Source organism: Gracilinanus agilis, chromosome 2 (genome assembly GCF_016433145.1).
Source record: "Gracilinanus agilis isolate LMUSP501 chromosome 2, AgileGrace, whole genome shotgun sequence".
In the NCBI taxonomy this organism is placed as follows: domain Eukaryota; kingdom Metazoa; phylum Chordata; class Mammalia; order Didelphimorphia; family Didelphidae; genus Gracilinanus; species Gracilinanus agilis.
The window spans coordinates 528194288-528214888 of record NC_058131.1 but is presented as its reverse complement, the minus strand read 5'-3'; the positions used below and the strand labels follow the sequence as shown (position 1 = coordinate 528214888).

General features: G+C 38.9%; 1 protein-coding gene across 1 annotated transcript; it reads right to left on the bottom strand.

Annotated features, from left to right (window-relative positions):
* Nucleotides 1–13: 13 nt before the first annotated feature.
* On the bottom strand, nucleotides 14–10587 carry NDUFAF1 (NADH:ubiquinone oxidoreductase complex assembly factor 1). Its single transcript, XM_044662195.1, has 5 exons — nucleotides 10415–10587; nucleotides 6073–6725; nucleotides 3660–3845; nucleotides 1179–1253; nucleotides 14–250 (listed from the first exon to the last, which is right to left on the bottom strand). The coding sequence occupies exons 2-5, from the start codon at nucleotides 6658–6660 to the stop codon at nucleotides 107–109; spliced, it is 993 nt and encodes a 330-aa protein (XP_044518130.1). The 5' UTR covers nucleotides 6661–6725; nucleotides 10415–10587; the 3' UTR covers nucleotides 14–106.
* Nucleotides 10588–20601: the final 10014 nt, after the last annotated feature.

Genomic DNA, 20601 nt, shown 5'->3' with positions numbered 1-20601 from the left:
ACAAAAACACCACTAGCAATTCAATAAAAACTTTATTTTGTCACTGTCAAGTAACAGAACAATATCAATTCCCTAACTATGAATAAATGATGATCCTCTCTGCTGGTTAAAGTTCCTCACAAATCCTTTTATTATTTTCATAGGCAAATTCTTCAGTATGGGCTGGGTCATGAAACACTCCAATAAAATCTATTTCCAGGTAGAATGGACCATTCACTTTATCAGCCAAGGTGAATCCTATACTACTGATCTGGATTGAAAAGGGAGAAAATAATTAAAATCTTATGCTCACTGTTTACAACATAGCTTTAATTCTCTCGGATGCTTATTATAGCCGAGGCTCTTCATATTTCAGTCTAAGATGCTTCTATGTGCTAATAAAGATGTAAAATCCTGCTAATCCCTAGGAAGTATTAAAAAGATCCTGTCCTCTCTAGCAAAGCTAGAGGAGATTATTACTTAGCCTATTCAGGCCACTAGGAAGGTGCATGACAAAAGAGAGGGAGAGAAATGTGAAATTGGCTCTCTCACTACTTTGCCACACTACAGGCTTCTCTGTGTTTCAGCTTCCTCATACACAAAATGATAGAATTCCAACTTCACAGAGTTGTTATGAGAGAGTCTGTAGACTTTAATGCGCTATAAAAATATAAGTAGTGGCTTTTTTCCCATGCAGCCTTTCTCCCATTCACTTTGCTACTGCCTGATTTCATTCCAGGGAAGGTCTTTTAATTTACTTGCAACACTGCAAAAAGTGCCTGGATTCTCAACTGTTCATCCTTATTTTTAAGATGAAATACACTATATTACATGAAAACATTGACGTAACCTATAACTGACTGTTAGCCATCTTAGGGAATGAGGGAGAAAATCTGAAACCTAAAATGTCAGAAAACAATTGTCAAAAATTATTTGTAAATGTAACTGGAAAAATAATTAGTTCATTTTTTTAAAAAGGTGAAAAATACTATTGTGGTTTTACAAAAATATCGGAGTATCGGAGTTCCTTCATTTCTTAGGCTGCCTGACAGAAGTGACTGTCAGCTTAGGGGTATGATTGGCACTATTCAAGCATAAACAGTCCTCTGGCTAGATGGGGAAATTTTAGGGAACACCTTCACTGGAACAGCATTGCCCAAAAAAGATCCTGTGCTCCTGAAAACACAGCAAAAACTCACCTGGTCTGTCAGAAGCTGATGCTGTCTATCCTGGATTCTCCCCTTATTGGAGAAAAAAAACTTGGAGAACGGAATCTGTGACAAGAAAGTCCTTAGTTCATTATTCATGCCTGAGATGCAGAGAACTTTGGCATTTACTTTAGTTTTGAACACACAAGGAAACAACAGTTAACTTAAACTTAATTCTAAACTCTCATAGGTAAATATTAAATTTAAATATATATGCATAGGTATGTATTAGTGTTTCCCCTAAACCAAAAATTACTTAAATACCCCAAACAAAAGAAACCCTAGTTGTAGGTACTTTTAAAGTCACTAGCAAATTGGTTTACCTTTCTCTGTATATCTACGACGGTTTCTCCCAGTTAATATGCTGCATCTTAGATACGCCATTTAAAAAGAGCCCTTTTCTAGAGCTCACCATTTCCCATTCATCCGGCCACTTTTGTTCCTTTATTGCAAACTCACTTTTCTGAAAAACCTATCTGGAAGCACCCTAACCTAACTATTGAATAAGAAAGGTGTTTATGCTCACCTACTATTACCCCTAAAATATTTCTGTAAAGGTCATCAGATTGGCATATGAATTCCATCAAAACACTTACCTAATACCAAACCCCTATTGTGTGTGAGTATATAGTCTCAAAAACGTAGAAATGCACAGAAAGGTACCTCAAAGGTTTGCCACATAGCATTCCCTTTTTCTGTCAGCTGCACATCAAAATGCCCAAACAAATTTTTAAAAGTCTATATATGCCACATATGTAGAGAATGAGATAAGGTTATACAAATAGGCAATTACTTAACTAGTAAAAGAAAAACCCAGTCAGGAACCTTAAACATATAAAAGATGGAAGATGACGAGATATCATCTATTTACACAATTTTCCTCTCTTTAATCCTGATTTTTTTCCCTTCCTTAAAATAAAAGGAGAGGGCAACCATGTGAATGTGTGGGACCAGTTCCACCATAAACTTAAGCACTTTAAATTAATCTATGAGAGTCATGCTCTTTCTCATCTCACTAAAGGTTAAACAACATCAAAAAGTTAATTAAAGATATAACCCTTATGGCATTTCATTTCCTTGCCAATCTAAAAAGCACTGCTCAAAGCAAAATCATTAAAGTCGGGCATTGTTGTAAGATTTATACAGAGAAGGTGAGGAAACAATTTGCGAGTGATTTTCAAAGAACTTACATCTAGGATTTCTTTCACTTTGGGTGTTCAAGTAATTTTTGGTTTAGGGGAAACACTAATGCATAGCAGCTCAATACTTCAGTCTCCTCAGGAGGCCTGCTTCTTTAACTAAAAGATGAGTAATGTGAAAATCAACCCGTCAACCAACCTGGTTCCAAGTTCTGCCCCTTACAACTTGTGCCACATTAACCAATTTATTTCCTCTCTAAATCTCAATTTCCTAATCTGTAAAATAGGAATAAAAATACCTGCCCTATCTATTTCAAAGGAATTCTTTTAAGAATTAGATCAAATGTAATAATATATATGAATGGTTCGACCAATCAACCAACATTTATTAAGCACCTACTCCGCCAAGCATGATTCTGTGAAAACAAAGCAAGCATTAATCAAAGGAAAGATTATTACTAGTTCAAACTGACGGAGTAAGAAATGAAAAACAATCTCATAAAATCACATCCCCTAGGCCTTTTGTTTGTGTCCCTAAGAACTGATGTCATTTTGTTCCATAAAGTTTCTTTTTTATTTTATTTTTAAACCTTTATGTTCCAAGGCAATGACGATTAAGTGATTTGCCCAGGCTCACAATAGCTAAGTTTCTGAGGCCATGTTTGAACCCAGTGTTACCTGGCTGCCCCCAAATAAAGTTTCTTTCTTTTAAAGCCTTACCTTTCATCTTATAATCAATACTAAGTACTGGTTCCAAGGCATAAGAGTGGGCAGGGCTAGGCAATGGGGGTTAAAGGATTTGCCCAGGGTCATACAGCTAACAAGTGTCTGTCTGAGGTCAGATTTGAAGCCAGAAGCTCCAGGTTCTAGGCCTGGCTCTCTACCCACTGAGCCATTTAGCTGCCTCCATAAAGTTTCAATAACTTTAATCCTTGAGAAACTTATTTCTCTTCCTTGAGAACTTAACAGTACCATTCATTAAACAGAGATGGTTCAGAGGCGGTAGGATATAAATTATATGTGAAAAAAATTCTGTGCATTTTGTATTGATCACTATCACTGTGACTTGGCATCATTACCTAACCATGTCCATATATTAAGTTCCATGATATGATACTTAGTATTGTGAAAAGGGAATCCTTTGTGCTCTCTGCTTAGTTAACTCTTACAGTATTTCGTTGTCTCTGCTATAAAGACAGAGGCCAGTTCTTCAATTCTCCACTCTGCCTCCTTCACCCTACCAATGGTAGATGAATAAGTCAAAGACAATCCAGCTGCAGACAGGATTTCAAAGGATACTATTTCCAGAAGCCAAAGCAGTCGGTGCTATTACCTTGATCTCCTGCCAATAGGGCCCCCCACGCGTGAACATGAAGTAACTGTGCAACAGATGGCTTTTATGGATCAGGTCAGTGTCTGTTTTGATATTCACCATCCAGGGCCGACCATCCCCACGCACACGGAGATACAGAGTATTAAAGTTAGACCAATCATAATACTTCTTCCTCTCAAAAGCACCCTACAGACATGGAAAAAGGTAAATTCATGTAATAGATTAGTTGATAATTTTCATAATATAACATTTAAATTGATAGTAAGCTCCTTGGGGGTAGGGAAAGTGATTTTTTCATCTTTATATCCCCAGGAGCTATGTGTATTATACATGGAAGGCACTTAATAAGTCTATTATTAAAATGAATTGAATATTCAGCAGGTGCAAACCACTTACCACTATAATAGATACTTAGCTTTTAATTTTAATGAATAGTTTACAAACAACTTTGAAATGAAATATGCTACCCACCTCCTAACAGAGAAAAGTGATGGCCTCAGCATCCAAAATGAGACATCATTTTGTGACATGATCAACATGGGAATTTGCTTTGCTTGATTTTGCAGATGTTTAACAAGATTTTGTTTTTCTCTCCAATAGGATAGAAAAATGTATGTCTCAAATGAAGAAGGCATTCTACTAGGCTCTCAGAATACAAAGGCAAGATGACAAAAAGTCTGTACCCTCAAGATTACATTCAATTTGAGGTGGTAGAGGAGGTAAAAGAAATACAGCCAATAAACAGGTATTCTGACAGATATATTTGCACATAGACACATACCCTATATATAATGTGTGTGTGTGTGTGTAAAATTTTATGTGTATATTATGTGAGTTTCAAAGCCTGGGAGTGCTAACCACAGGAATCTAGGAATGCAGGCCAGAGGTTATGGTTATATGACCTCAGTGGGGAAGGGAGACCTTAAGGCTCCCTTCACTGTATGATTCCCCCAGATACTCTGAGTAAAGGAGTCACCTCGATCTCCAAAACAAAAATACACGACAGTGGCTCAAGCAGAAGTCAAGAGTTCCAAGTACCCAACCAATGGAAAAAAGACATCTGACCAACCGGTCACATGCATGCACCTCCCTGATGATTCTCCAGAAAGCAGTTCCATAGTGTTTCCAACATGAACATGCCTTCTTAGAAGGTGATGGGGTCTACAGATGGGCCAGCCCCCAATTACATCTGAGAATTTAAGGAAGTTGAAGTAATAAACCTAAAGAGATCAGGAAAGGAGATGGCCCATTAGCTAAAACTTGAAGGAATCTAGGGATTCTGGAGGTGAGGAGGGAATGAGTTCACATATGTAAAGCACTCTGCAAACCTTAAAGCACCATGATCATTATGACTGTTATTCTAGGCATGAGAATAGTCTCTGCAAAGAAAAAGAGGTAGGAGACAGACTACCAAGTTTGAGGGCTGCAAGTAGGCCATGGATCATGAAAAGCACAAAAGAGAGTAATGTTCCAAAAACTTGGAAAACAAACCTGGAATTAGACTACTATGGGCTCTAAATGCCAAGCTGGGGAGTGTGTATTTTTATCCTTGAGACAATAGGTAGCCACTGAAATTTTTTGAGTAAAAGACTGGCATGGTCAAACTTGTGCTTTAGAAAAATTATCTGGATGGTTATGTGGAAGTCAGCAGCTAAAAGAGGGGAGAGACTAGAAGCTGGGAATCTAAGAAATTTCAATAATAGTCAAGGGGTGATGAAGATGTGGTCATGTTAATGAAAAGAAGGGGAGAGTGAAGGAGATGTTATGTAGCAGTAAGCTAGACAAGACTCAGCAACTATTTGGAAAGGGAAGGAAGAGTCCAGGATGATTCCAAGGTCAAATTTCCAAGTAGCATCACGGTGCAACACAAGTCTAAGTAAATACTCAAGCTCCTATCAGTTTGTCTCCCAATTTGTTGAGGCTATTCCAAATGCCAGGTGTGGAATCCTGGTCTAGGGCATCCCTAAATCACTCCCAATCTGATGATTCTTCAGGATGTTTTGAAAGTCTGGGCTCACTCTAAAGTGAGCCAGAGGTAGCCTCAGGGATCCTAGTTCAAAGCTGAGTCATGGGCCCACAAAAAAAGGAGCAGACTCAAATCTTCATCCATTTTTAAAACTGACCAGGATACAGAGGGTTTTTCTGATATTGGAATGACCTGCTTTGACCAAAATGCCTAAGCTAGATAATAGGGACCAGTCAACAAAAAACTTGGGACTTTCTCCCCTACTTTAGGAATGCTTTTTTCCCTTTAACTTCAGTGGTATACATGTACCCTGGGTATAAATTAGAGTGCTCTGCTTGGGGGTATTCCATGCATTTACCCTGTCACAAATAAAAGCAATGTGCTATATAACTGAGACTGCAGAGAAGGGCACTTTGGGGAGCCAAAGGGCTTGATTATCTCACCTACCCTTGGAATCCTGGATGTCACTGCACAGTATCCACTCTGTTTGGTCTCCCCATCATGAGGAAGTTCAGTGTTGAGAATCCCATAGAAGAGTGCACTTTGGTTATTGTTGGCCATTTTCAGGAAGGCTTTGCTTTTGCCTCCTATCATCTTGTCAGACGTCACTAGCCACTTATCCAAATCTTCATTACTGCGAAACTGCCACATTACCCTAGCTTTTTCCAGTAAAACTTCATGGTAAGGACGGCCTTCAGGCCCTTTCCAATGATCTATCAACTCCTTCTTTAAAAGCTTAAAATGGTACTTTATCTCATCTTTAATTGCTTTGTCAAAATTATCTTCAATCTTTTCCTTTGGTGAAATTAAATCTAAACCAAGCTCATTGTTCTTGGCTTGTTTTTCCAATCCACCTTGAGTCTTTCCTTCAGGGGAAGATCTGCCTGAATCAGCCTCTGTTTTTTTAATACTAGTATATAGTCTGGAGGGGTAGCCAGCAAATATGGGCCCCAATAAAAAGGATTGTGCGGCATCTTGCTTTCTGCAAAGTTTGGGAAAATAAATGCCATTTAGTAACTTGTGAAGTAAAGCCATGGTAGAACCGATACAAATTATAAATTCGCCAGAATTTACCAGGGAAAAGAAATTTCAGCTACACCCTGTAACAGAAGAAACAATACAAGCGTTACCAAACTAATAGAAAATTTATCCTTTTTTTCAAATGTAACCAAAATCTGCAAAATTCATCACAATAACCATCTTTTGAAGTCTAAGGTTAATTGGAAAACATAATTGTCTTACAAAGTTCCATGAAAAAGAAAGAAAATTGGGGGTGAAGTCAAGACGGCAGAATAGAAATAATGCAACTGAGCTTCTTTCTGTCCACAACTCATCCAAACACATTTATAAAGTGAACCAAACTAAATCCTGATGGGGAAATCCAGAAAATCAAAGTGAGTATTTTTTCAGGCCCAGGTCTAAAAAGGGAGACAGATAAAGAGGCTGACAAAAAACTAGGGACTGGTGAGGCAGGATAATTGGGCACTCCGGCACCTAGGGAAGACTATCCAGTGGTTCCCAAACTTTTTTGGCCTACCGCCCCCTTTCCAAAAAAAATATTATTTGGTCCCCTAGAAATTAATTTTTTTTTTAATTTTAATAGCAATTAATAGGAAAGATAAATGCACCTGTGGCCAGGGGATCACTGCAGCACCCAGCAGGGGGCGGTAGCGCCCACTTTGGGAATCACTGCTATACACCAACACAAAAGGAGGTCCCAGACCTACACTCAGGGCACAGGTGTCAACTGGCAGCTTGTTAAACACTATCCAATCTGAGGTCAAAGATCCAGGGTGAAGTGAAAAGTGGGTCTGTGCATAGTGTTATAATGAAACCCTGGGAGCCAGGAGTCCACACTGTTGATTGGCGAGTGGGTCCGTTGGATATAGGAATGTTCCCAGGGGGCCGTGAGGACAGGGGAGAGAGCAGTTGGCCCAGGGGGGTATAAAACACCCTGGCAGCCCTGGCTGAGGGTTCCTTTCCTTCCCTTGGACTGGAGATCTGTGGATCCTGGTCTTTGGGGGATTGAGAATTGCTGGGCTCAACCTTGCAAGATCCTCCTGTCTTGTTCCTGATAACATCATCAACCTGTACCCAGACCATCATCTTCTGATTCTACTGCCCCTAGATATTAGGAAATCAATCATCTATAGTTATCTAGGTTTCCAAGGGCCCGGGAGGGATCCGGGAAGTGGGCAGGAGAAGAAGAAGTGGGTAGAAAGGGGTGGATATCCTGAAGACTGGTTAGGCATATCATCAAGAAAAAGAAGAAGAAGCTGAAACATCAAGCAGCAGTTTGCCTACTCTGGTTTGGCTCAATACCTGCCTACAGATCTGAGGGTTTATCATCATCATCCAAGTAGATAGGGTTTCCCAATTCCTCTATCCAGTCCCATTACCCCATCTTTGCTAAATACAGTCAAAGCCTTTTAAGTACCTTCCTGAAGTGGTTATTTATTGCTTCTCTGGGAAGGGAGATACACAGTCAGAGACAAGCTAATAGAGCCCATTATACACTATCAATCAACTGAAGGGATATCATCCATTGACCTGAAGGATCCTGCCTGGGCACTGTTATAAAGGAGGGAGGTGTCATATCATCTAGCTAGGACAAGCCTCAGTTGATCTTGCCCTGGCCACCTATCTGGGCTATCACTGCTGTCACACAATTACCAGTGGTAGTATCCAGTTTAGTTTTATTCCCTCTCCATCCAACAACACATCTACATATTTTTATAACAATAGACAGTAGTGTTTCTCTGGAGAGAGGCGCTGGGTAGTATACTGAAAAGGAAGATTAGAAGCCTGCTACAGCAGCTAAAACCCCAAGCTCAGAGCAATGTCTCAGTTCCAACATCTAGCCCACCCTGCACAGCAGAACAATCCAAGCTAGGAATCCCAGACTAAAGGGAAGCCTACAGTTCTGCCCCTGTGAATCAACACAAACTTTCCAGCTTGCTAATATGGGCTGAATTTAGTAGCAGGTTACTGTTGTGAGACCTAAACATGAGTCAGGAATTTCAGAGCTCAGAGCAGGGGTGGCAGTACTCAGATTTTGCCGTGAATCATCTCAGTTTGGGAACACTGCAAGTTTGCAGGTCTCCACCCTATTCCTTGAGAATAACATTAGACTGAATACAGAAAGAAAGCAGCAATAAGACCAGTACTGACCTTCCTAACAAAAGTTCCAGAAAGTCCAGCCTTAACATCAAGTCCAAAGCCAGGAAGGAAGATGGAAGAATGGGCAAAGAAAAAAAGACTCACACTATGATGCCCATAATATTATGGTGACAGGGAAACTCGAGACATAAATGCAAAAGAAAAGAAGAACTCCAAAACATCTACAAATAGAATCTCAGAGAAAAACAGGGCTTAAGCACATACTCAACTACAATTCCTAGAAGAGATGAAAGGTTGGTTTTTTTAAGAGGTGGAAAATAAATGGAATGAGAGTGTTAGAGGAAAAAAATTGGAAAAGAAATGAGAGCTATGGAAGAAAAAGCTAGAAAGGGAATTAGCAGTTTGGTTCAAGAGGTACAAAATCTTGCCCAAGCAACAAACTCCCTGAAAATTAGAATGGACCAAACAGAAACAAATGACTCCCCCCCGCCAAAAAAAAGAAATGACTCCAAAAGGCAACAACAAATATAAAAATAAAATCAAAAGGCTAAAAAAACTAAAATATATCATAGCAAAAACAACTGGCCTATAAAACAGATTAAGGAGAAAAAAATTGAGGAATTACTGGATTATCTGAACACTATGATCAAAAAGAGTCTAGACATCCTATTTCAAGAAATCTTAAAAGGAAACAGTCTATATCTCATAGAAGTAGAAAAAGAGAAAAAGAGAAAGAGAGAGAGAGAGAGAGAGAGAGAGAGAGAGAGAGAGAGAGAGAGAGAGAGAGAGAGAGTTCAAATCTGCCCTTAGACACTTCCTGGCTGTGACCCTAGGCAAGTCACGTTATTAACCCCCTTTGGAACCAATACACAGTATTGATTCCAAGATAGAAGGTAAGGGTTTTAAAGAAGAGTCTTGGCTGATTAAAATAAATACATTTTTAAAAGAAATGTAAGGAAACTTCCTCAACATTATAAACTGTAAAACGTTTCTTAGCTATCAGCAAGATTGATATTTTAGCAAATTTTTAACACCAGTTCATTTCTAAGACTTGGATATCACCTATTAGCCATATGTAAAATAGGGACTGAGTGACCCACACTTTTATATAATCCCAACACGGAGAGAAACAACAATAATCGCATTTCCATCTTTCTTACAGCTGGATTCAATTTGTTTTTGTTTTTTTTTTTTAATTCTTTAGAGCTAATTCACATATGCAAGATCTCATTTAATGCTCACATAGTGAGGCAGAAAGGTAGGCAGAGCCTCCATCATTTCTCATTTCCTATTGGCCCTTCTCTGCCTTGCAAGGAAAAGGCCTCCTTATGACATAATAGACTCCTGGACCTGGGTTCATAACTTACCTCTGATGCAAGCAAAATGCACTTCATCTCAGTTTCCTCATCTGTAAGATGAGAGAGTTGTAACATATGACCTGTAAGGTCTTTTCAAGCTCTTATCTAAAAGCCTACGTGCCTCCAGGGAGGAGCCTCCATCTCCCGAGCCGAGGGCAGGTGATTTAAAACTCCATTAATAAAAACGTGAGTTAAAGGAAGATGCTTCAGATTTGAAGATTTGGGTTCGAATCCTGAAACTGTCTATTCCTGGTTACTAACTCTGTGACCCTGAACAGCTCAGGCAATCTCAGGGGCCTCGGTTTCCTCACCTGTAAAACAAGGACGTTGAGTTAGAAGATTTCTGCGAACCTTCCCAGCCACAGATGTGATCCTCCAAAAAACTAAAGCCACTTCCAGGCAGGGGGGAGGGGCGTTAACTGAGAGACTCGGAGGGGATCCGGGAAAACAACGCCCCTTCCCCCAGCCCAGTCTGGGGTGAGATCGTGACCCTTAATTCTCTCTAATCATCCTTCTTCCGGGGCCGGAAGTCAGTGTTCCTAGATCTAATGTGTTCCCCCAAACCCACGTCACATCGTTCTTCTTCCCTTCTTTGGGCACTGCTCGTTTTCCCAACCCGTCCCGCCCTAGCTTCAGAGAGTGACTTCCGCCCGCGACTGCGTCCTTCCAAGATTTCAGTCCCCCGCGGCATAAACTCCCAGAGCAGAAAGAGTTCCGCCTGTTGCATATGGATGATGCCTAAAAAAGAACGCCCAATCCTCGGCTTTCAGCTCTCATAAACCCAGCTAGAAAGATTTTGTAGGAAGTCCCTCTAGGTGGCGCAGGAGATAAAGCCTGGGACCAGAAATCACCCGATCCAAATTCAAACTCAGACTACTTAACTAGCTCATGTTGACCCGGATATACTGAACCAACTGATTCTGTGCAAATAACTTAACTTTTGTCTGCCTCAGTTTCCTCATCTGCAAAATAGGGATAATAGCAGTACCCACCTTCTGCCATTTTTGTGAAAATAATTTTGAAATCATTTAAACCTTTAGATCTCAGCTATTCCCCTTTGGCCCTCCTTGTGGTTCATGCTTTTTTCTGTCTCCATTTCAGTTATTAAACATTTTATTTGTTTTATTTCATTAAATCTAATTTCTTTTGGAACAACAAAATCCAGCTCCTACCTCTTCCCCATTCCCAGTTCTCCATTTCAATTTAAAAATATATATATTTTATTTGTTTAATTAGCCAAAATCCTCACTCTCCCTGCTCATCCCCCACCCCCAGCATTATATTCAGTTTTGCTGGATAAGTTATTCTTGGCTATACCAAACCCTTTGCCATCTGGAACATTGTATTTCAAGTTCTCCTCTCTTTTTAGTTGAGGTTGTTCAGGTGTGATCCTGACTGTGGCTTCTCTACTTCATTCTTCCTGACTGATGGTAGTAGTTTTTCTTTGATCTGGAAACTCCGGACTCTGCAAAAGACATCCTGTAAATTTTCATTTGAGAGTTTCTTTCAAGAAGTGATTGGTAACATTTCCTAAAAATAATAAACAGTATATACCTAAAACCATCAACAAACATCATATGCAATGGGGATAAATTAGAAGCCTTCCCAATAAGATCAGGAGTAAAACAAGGATGCCCATTATCACCTCTATTATTCAACATAGTACTAGAAACACTAGCAGTAGCAATTAGAGAAGAAAAAGAAATTGAAGGGATCAAAATAGGCAATGAGGAGACTAAGCTATCACTCTTTGCAGATGATATGATGGTATACTTAAAAAATCCTAGAGAATCAACTAAGAAGCTGGTAGAAATAATCAACAACTTTAGCAAAGTTGCAGGATACAAAATAAATGCACATAAATCATCAGCATTTCTATATATTTCCAACACATTAGAGCAGCAAGAGGTAGAAAGAGAAACACCATTTAAAATCACCTTAGACAATATAAAATACTTGAGAATCTTATCTACCAAAACAAACACAGCAATTATATGAAAACAACTACAAAACACTTTCCAAACAAATAAAACTGGATCTCAACAATTGAAAAGCCATTAATTGCTCATGGGTAGGACGAGCTAACATAATAAAAATGACCATTCTACCCAAATTAATTTACCTATTTAGCGCCATACCTATCAAACTACCAAAAAACTTCTTTATTGAATTAGGAAAAACTATAACAAATTTCATTTGGAATAACAAAAGATTGAGAATATCAAGGGAAATGATGAAAAAAAATGTGAAGGAAGGGGGCCTAGCAGTACCAGATATTAAACTATACTATAAAGCAGCAGTCATCAAAACAATATGGTACTGGCTAAGAGACAGAAGGGAGGATCAGTGGAATAGACTTGGGATTAATGACATCAGCAAGACAGTCTATGATAAACCCAAAGAGCCCAACTTTTGGGACATGAATCCACTATTTGACAAAAACTGCTGGGAAATTTGGAAAACAATATGGGAGAGATTAGGTTTAGATCAACATCTCACACCCTACACCAAGATAAATTCAGAATGGGTGAATGACCTGAATATAAAGAGGGAAACTATAAATAAGTTAAGTGAACACAAAATAGCATATCTGTCAGATCCCTGGGAAAGGAAAGATTTTAAAACCAAGCAAGAGTTAGAGAAAATTACAAAATGTAAATTAAATGGTTTTGATTATATTAAGCTAAAAAGCTTTTGTACAAACAAAAATAATGTAGTCAAAATCAGAAGGGAAACAACAAATTGGGAAAAAAAATCTTTATAACAAAAAACTCTGACAGGAGTCTAATTACTCAAATATACAAGGAGTTAAATCAATTGTATAAAAAATCAAGCCATTCCCCAATTGAAAAATGGGCAAGAGACATGAATAGGCAATTCTCAGGTAAAGAAATCAAAAGTATCAATAAGCACATGAGAAAGTGTTCTAAATCTCTAATAATTAGAGAAATGCAAATCAAAACAACTCTGAGGTATCACCTCACACCTAGCAGAGTGGCTAAAATGAAAGAAGGGGAGAGTAATGAATGCTGGAGGGGATGTGGCAAAATTGGGACATTAATGCATTGCTGGTGGAGCTGTGAACTGATCCAACCATTCTGGCTGGCAATTTGGAACTATGCTCAAAGGACTATAAAAGAATGCCTGCCCTTTGATCCAGCCATACCATTGTTGGGTTTGTACCCCAAAGAGATCATAGATAAACAGACTTGTACGAAAATATTTATAGCTGCACTTTTTGTGGTGGCAAAAAACTGGAAAAGGGTATGTCCTTCAATTGGGGAATGGCTGAACAAACTGTGGTATATGCGGGTGATGGAATACTATTGTGCTCAAAGGAATAATAAACTGGAGGAGTTCCAGGTAAACTGGAAAGACCTCCAGGAACTGATGCAGAGCAAAAGGAGCAGAGCCAGAAGAACATTGTACACAGAGACTGATATATGGTAAAGTCGAATGTAATGGACTTCTGTACCAGCAGCAATGCAATGACCCAGGATAATTCTGTGGGATTTATGGTAAAGAAAGCTACCCACATTCAGAGGAAGATCTGCAGGAGAGGAAACATATAAGAAAAACAACTGCTTGAATGCATGGGATGAGGTGGACATGATTGGGGATTTTGATTCAAAACTACCACACCAATGCAAGTATCAACAATTTGCAAATAGGTTTCGATCAATGACACATGTTAAAACCAGTGGAAATGTGCATCAGCCATGGGTGGGGGGAGAGCAGGGGGTGAAGGGGAAAGTAGGAGCATGAATCATGTAACCATGTTAAAAATGAATATTAATAAACGTTTAAAAAAAAGAAGTGATTGGTAGATTTTTTTAAATTTCTATTTCTACTTTGCCCTATTGTTCTAAGAGATCTAAACAGTTTTCTTTTAAAATTCCTTGAAATAAGATAACTAGACTTTTTTTTTTTCTAGTCACGGTGTTCAGATAGTCTGTTCTTAAATGTTTTCTTTTCAATATGTTTTCAAGTTAGTTTGTTTTTGCTATATTTTCCCCCCAGTATTACTACTTTGTTACAGTATTTCCTGTTGCCTCATAAAGTCATTGGCTCCTATTTGGCCTATTCTAATTTTCAGGGAATTTGTGGCTGGGGCAAGGTTTTTAACATGTTATACCAAGCTATAAATTCCCTTTCCAATTCTTTCTGCAATTCATTTCTTTTCCCATTTTTTCCTCAGACAATTTCATTCTATTTATAAAAATATTTTTAAGTTCTTTCTTCATCTCTTTCAGGAATTCTAGTTGAATTTTTATCTAGCCTATGTTTTTCTCTGAGGCTTTGTCTACAGATGTTTTTTGTTTATTTTCTTCCTTTGCATTTGTGTTTTGAGCTTCCCTGACACCATGATAGTTCATTATGATATGGTTCTTTTTGTTTGCTTGTTTGCCCATTCTTCCAGGCTCCTTTCCGACTTCAAATCTGATGTTAGGACTAGACTCTGTGAAACTTTTAGAGGAAATAACTGTGCTCTACTATTGCCTTCTTGGGTTATTAAATGCTGTGTTATTCCAGGATCTCAGGGATAGGGTGGAGACCTGCAAATTTTCAGTGCTCCCAGAGTGATCCCATCAGGGAAAAGTCTGATTATTGCTCCCCTGATTTGAACTTTTCAAATTTCTGACTCATGTTTGGGTCTGAGCAAGAGTAGACTGCTATTGGATTAAGCCACTCTCAACCAGCTGGAAAATTGTGTTGGTTATTCCTCTGCAGGTTGGATAGATGCTGGAAAGGAATCCTTACTCTGCTCTAAGCCATACTTTGGCTGTTGTTGCTTGCTTCTGACCTAAAATGAATTTCTTTCTTGGTATAACACCCAAATACCTCCATCATATGCAGTCTAGGTCTATGCTTCAGAACTAGATAATAGGCTTCAAAGCTGCCATTTGGTACCTGTCCCCATCACAGTGCCCCAGTATTCAACTATTCTGAAGAACAATTTGGAGCCAAATTCAAAGGGCTATGAAATTTTGCACCCTTTGATTCAACAATACCACTACTAGATCTGTATCCCAAAGAGAGCAAAAATGAAAAAGACCTATATATACAAAAGTATTTAAAGCTGCTCTTTTTGTAGTGACAAAGAATTGCAAATTGAGAGGGTACTCATCAGTTGGGGAATGGCTGACCTAGTTATGATATATAATTGTGATGGAATACAATTGTGCTAAAAGAATTGATGAGATAGATCTGACAAGTAAAATATTCCATGTTCCTCGAATTTGTTTATGGTATCACCTTTTATGTCAAAATCATTTATCCATTTTGAGCTTATCTTGGTATACACTGTGAGATGCTGTTTTGTGCCTAGTTTCTACCAAAATAATTTCCAGGTTTCCTAACAATTTTTATCAAATATTGAGTTCTTTCCCCAATAGCTAGGATTTGGGAGTTTATTAAACACTTACAGAAGCTTACTTCCTTCTCACATAGATTGTATTGAATCTATTACACTTAGCAACACCTCGACTTCTTACCTAGTACCAAATTGTTTTGATAATTATAATTCTGTTGTGAGTATTGAGATATTCCCTTTGGTACTGCTGGTACTGTTAGACCCTTTACCCTCCCACTTTTTTCACTGATTCCTTTGATATTTTTGACTTTTTTGTTCCTCCAGACAATTTTATTATTTTTTCTAGCTCTATAAAGTAATTTGGTGGTAGTTTAATTGGTATGGCACTGAAAACATGAGTTTATGTAGTATTGTCATTTTTATAATATTGGGTTGGCCTACCCATGAACAATTAATATTTTTCTATTTAGATCTGACTTTATTTGTGTGATAAGTATTCTATTTATATAGTTCCTGTATATATCTTGGCAGGTAGACTCCCAAGTTTGTCAGTAGTCATTTTAGTCTTTTGACTTTGCTTTATTTGTTCTTGCTGTCTTGAGAGATCATTAGCTTCTAATTGCTCAATTCTAGCCTTTAGGGACTGGTTTTCGGCTATAATCTTTTGGTTTTCGGCTATGATCTTTTGGTTTTCCTTTTCAATCTGGTCATTTCTGGTGTTCAACTGGACATTTCATTTAGTTTAGTTTCGTTTTTTTTTTTTCTTAAAGAGTTGATGCTTTAGTGACAACCATTACTATGCCAAAGTTTTCTTCTGCTTGTAACTCTAATAATGGTAATATATCTAATCATTACCTTCTAGATTTTCTTGGAAGAATATTTTTAGTGAATAGTTTCGTCTGGGCACTTTTCTTCCAAAATAAACTTAAAAGGTTTCTGGAGGGGGCAGCTGGGTAGCTCAGTGGATTGAGAGCCAGGCCTAGAGATGGGAGGTCCTAGGTTCAAATCTGTCCTCAGACACTTCCCAGCTGTGTGACCCTGGGCAAGTCACTTGACCCTCATTGCCTACCCTGACCACTCTTCTGCCTTGGAGCCACTACACAGTATTGACTCCAAGACAGAAGGTAAGGGTTTAAAAAAAAAAAAAGGTTTCTGGGCAGATTCCTCATTTTTTTTCCTTTGCAAGGTGGCATGTACTATGTGTGTGTTGTTCGTGTAAGTTACATGTCTACATAGATCTATGGTGTGGCTCACAGGGAAGCAAGAACAGCTATCTCTAGAGTTTCTTCCCCCATTCCTTACTCTGCCACAAGGGACCATTTGATCCTACCAGGAAAAGGAATGAGAAGGTTGGAGCCAGAGGCTGGCCACTCTCCTCCCCTCAGAGAGAAGGGGAACTGGTTTAGAAGTATATTTATCTACTCCTTTAAATATTATTCATCTGGGGAAGATAATTTTTAGGTTCAAGCTGAGCTCCTCCCTGCCACCCCTTAAAGGAGAAGGAGTGCTCCAAGCTACATATCCAAGCACTAAAGCTTGGCTCTTCCCACCCAGTGTTCCAACAATGAATACATGTAGCAAATCTAGATGATCTTTATCCAAGATGATAGCAAAACAGAAATCAGAGAAGGCATACAGATAAGAACATAGCAGGCAATACACAAGACAGCTAGTCTAGTGGCCCACTGGATAATGTGTTAGGCTTGGAAGATTCATCTTCCTGAGTTCAAATCTGACTTCAGACAATTACTAGTTGTGTGACCATGGGTAAATCACTTAACCTTTATTTGGCTCAGTTTCTTCCCGTGTAAAATGAGCTAGAGAACAAAATGGTTGAATCACTTCACAACTCCACCAGTAGTGTATTCATGTCCAAATGTAGCCGCATCCCCTCCAACATTTATCATTTTCCTTTACTGTCATATTGGCCAGTCTGATTGATGAGAGGTAATACCTCAGGGGTGTTTTAATTTGCTTTTTAGAGAAGGAAAAGGCAAACCATTCAACTATCTTTGCCAAGAAAACCCCAAATGGGGTCACAAAGAGAACGAAACCACTGAATAACAACAACAAAGTGAAAAAGCTCTCCCTTTGGGAGCAAAATTACTCAGTTTCATGGAGAAAAGAGTCTAAGATCTCACCTAACAGTAAATTTGTAGTGGCTACTACACTGAGCCTGAAGTCAGGAAGTGTGTTCAGTCATGTTCCAAGTCTTTGTGACCCCATAAACCATAGCATGCCAGTGTTCTACTTGGAATTTCCTTTTACTGGAGTGGTTTGCCATTTCCTTCTCCAGTAGATGAAGGCAAACAGAAGATAAGTGACTTGTCCTGGGTCACAGAGCTAGTACGTGTCTGAAATCAGATTTAAACATAGATCCTCCTGACTCTAGGACCAATGCTCTATCCACTGAGTCATCTAGCTGCCCCTTGTCAGGAAAGCTGAGTTCAAATCCAATCAAAGACACTTTCTAGCTACATAACCCTGGACAAGTCATTTAAACCTTGTTTGCCTCAGTTTCCTTATCCATAAAATGAAGATTATATATTTTATATAAGATAGCACTTCACTCCCAGGCTTGTTGTTGCTTCAGTTTCCTTATCCATAAAATAAATATTTTACATTTTATATAAGATAGCACCTCACTCCCGGGGTTGTTGTGTGGATCAAATGAGATAACTGTAAAGTGATCAGTATACTTCCTAGAATATAGTAAACATAGAAATGTTTATCATTATTATTATTATTATTATTATTACCATTGTGGTAAGCTGAAGATAGAGATATGATCGAGTTGCCAACTCCTCAACATGTCACTTCTTTCCAGAGTTTTTCTCTCCCTTTAGGGACCTAGAGAGTTTGGAACCAGGTATCCTCTCTCTTGAAGTTGGAAGCCCAAAAACATAGCTTTCTCCTCTCCCAAGCTATCACCAGCTCCACTCCTCATGCAGGCAAAAAAAGCACCGACTAATCAATCTCTACCATTAAGGAAGGTCTTGTGCAAATAGGCTTTATGCCATGGGTTAAGCCTGATTCTAATGCTACTGTAACGGTGAACTAGGTTGGATTTTCTGATAATATTATAAAGGTGTTCTGGTAGATGAAGTCTATAGCCTTCAGCTTATTGTGTTGTTCTTTGAGATAATCCATCAGTGTGGTATCTCAATGGATAGAGAGCCAGGAATGGAGATGGGAGGTCCTGGGTTCAAATGTGCCCCCAAACACTTCCTAGCTTTGTGACCCTGGGCAAATCACTCAACCCCATTTGCCTAGCCATTGCCCTTCTGTCTTAGTTATTACTGAGACAGAAATTAAGAGTTCAAGAAAAAAAAAAAAAAAGAACTACATAAGCCAGGAAACAAGCCCTAACTGCCTGGTTGAGCAAAGAAGAGACCCAATAAACAGCTGAGACTCTTGGTAATCAGCACTCCTTGTGTGACAGAACAATATTCCACTGGATCAGTTAAGTGCTGTGGAATGATGCTAAGTGCCAGGCAGGCACTGGAGATTCAAAGAAAGACAAAAACCAATGGAGGAAAAAGAAATGCCATTTTAGAAGAACACAGACCACCAGGCAGCTAGGTGGTGGCTCAATGAAAAGAGAGCCAGGCCTATAGATGGGAAGTTATGAATTCAAATATGACCTCGGATGCTCCTCGGCTATGTGACTGAGCAAGTCACTTAATCTCCATTGCCTGACCCTTACCCCTTTTCTGTCTTACAACAAATACAGTATTAATTATAAGACAGAAGGTAAGGGTTTTGTTGTTGGTTTTTTCTCTTGTTGGGTTGGGGTTTTTTTTGCTCTCTACCAGCAGAGAAAGAACTGATGAAATCTGAATATAGATCAAAGCATACCATTTTCCACTTTATTTTCTTATATGTGTATGTATGTGTGTGTAATAAATGTCTTCTTTTAAAACATGAGTCTGGAAATGTGTTGCATGATAACCTATATCAAATGTAAAACCTATATCAAATTGCTTACTGTCTCAGGAAGCAAAGAGGAGAGAGAGGAAGGGAGGGAGAGAATTCGGATGGCAAAATGTCAGAAAACAAATGTTAAAAAATTGTTTCTATATGTAATTGAGAAAAATGTAATAAAATATTACTAGGAGGGAGGGAAAAGCAACTGTGTATATGCAAAATACATTCAGAGTAAATTGGAGGCAATCTCAGAGGGCAAGTTCTAGCATTAAAGAGGACCAGGAAAGGCTTCTTGCAGAAAATTTGGTTTTGAGGTGAGTCTTGAAGCCAGGAAGCTGAGGTGAAGAGGGAGAGCATTCAAGACAGAGGAGACCATGAGTGAAAAGGCAAGAATTTGGGAATAGATAAAAAATGGAGCATCCTATGGGAGCAATAGCAAAAAAGTCAGTGTTAGCAGAGACCACAATAAGGGGGATTTTAGGATTTTAGGATGAGTGGGAGAAGTAGAAGGATTAGAGGGGATGATCCAAGTGTGGAATTTCCAATTCTGGGTCTTTTAGGTGGTGCCATCCCAAGAGAGGGTAGAATAGAGGAGATCATTGGATTTGATTTTTATGAATCTTAGTTCTCATTTGCCAAAATTTCTCTCTCCCTCTTCCTTAATTCCACATTCTTTAGTCCCAGCTTTCCTTCCTCCCTCCCTCCCTCACTTCCTTCTTTTCTTCCTTCCTTCTTTCCTTCCTTCCTTCCTTCCTTCCTTCCTTCCTTCCTTCCTTCCTTCCTTCCTTCCTTCCTCTCTCTGTCTCTCTTTCTTTCTTTCCCTTACCTTCCATCTTAGAATCAATACTGTGCATTGGTTCCGAGGCAGAAGAGCAGTAAGGATAAGGCAATAAGGACTGAGTGACTTGCCCAAGGTCACATAGCTGGGAAGTATCTGAGATCACAGCTGAACCCAGGACCTCCAGTCTGGAGGCCTGGCTCTTAATCCACTAAACCGCTTAGCTGCCCCCACCCCCACCCCAGGCTGGTTTTCTTATTGATATATATCCTTTCTAGTTTTTACTCTGCTGGTCAGATCCTTCCATAGGACTTATGGATAGAAACAAGGGCAAGACTGGGAAACATTTTGGAGTCCAGAAGGATGTAATAATTGAAATGGGTTCGACAAATATAAGAATTAAAAAATTATTGTTGTAGTCAAGTTTATAAAAAAATAATTAACTTCTTAAGTCAAAAGGACTGTTAGCAGCTTTTATT

Bases quoted from the DNA above. Each gene is read 5' to 3' on its own strand.
- NDUFAF1 (XM_044662195.1), bottom strand. From the start codon at position 6,660: ATGGCTTTACTTCACAAGTTACTAAATGGCATTTATTTTCCCAAACTT. The intron at 3,846-6,072 runs GTAGGTGAGATA...CCATGTCTGTAG, and splicing joins TGACATCCAGGATTCCAAGG to GGTGCTTTTGAGAGGAAGAA. The intron at 1,254-3,659 runs GTAATAGCACCG...TTCTTGTCACAG, and splicing joins CCTATTGGCAGGAGATCAAG to ATTCCGTTCTCCAAGTTTTT.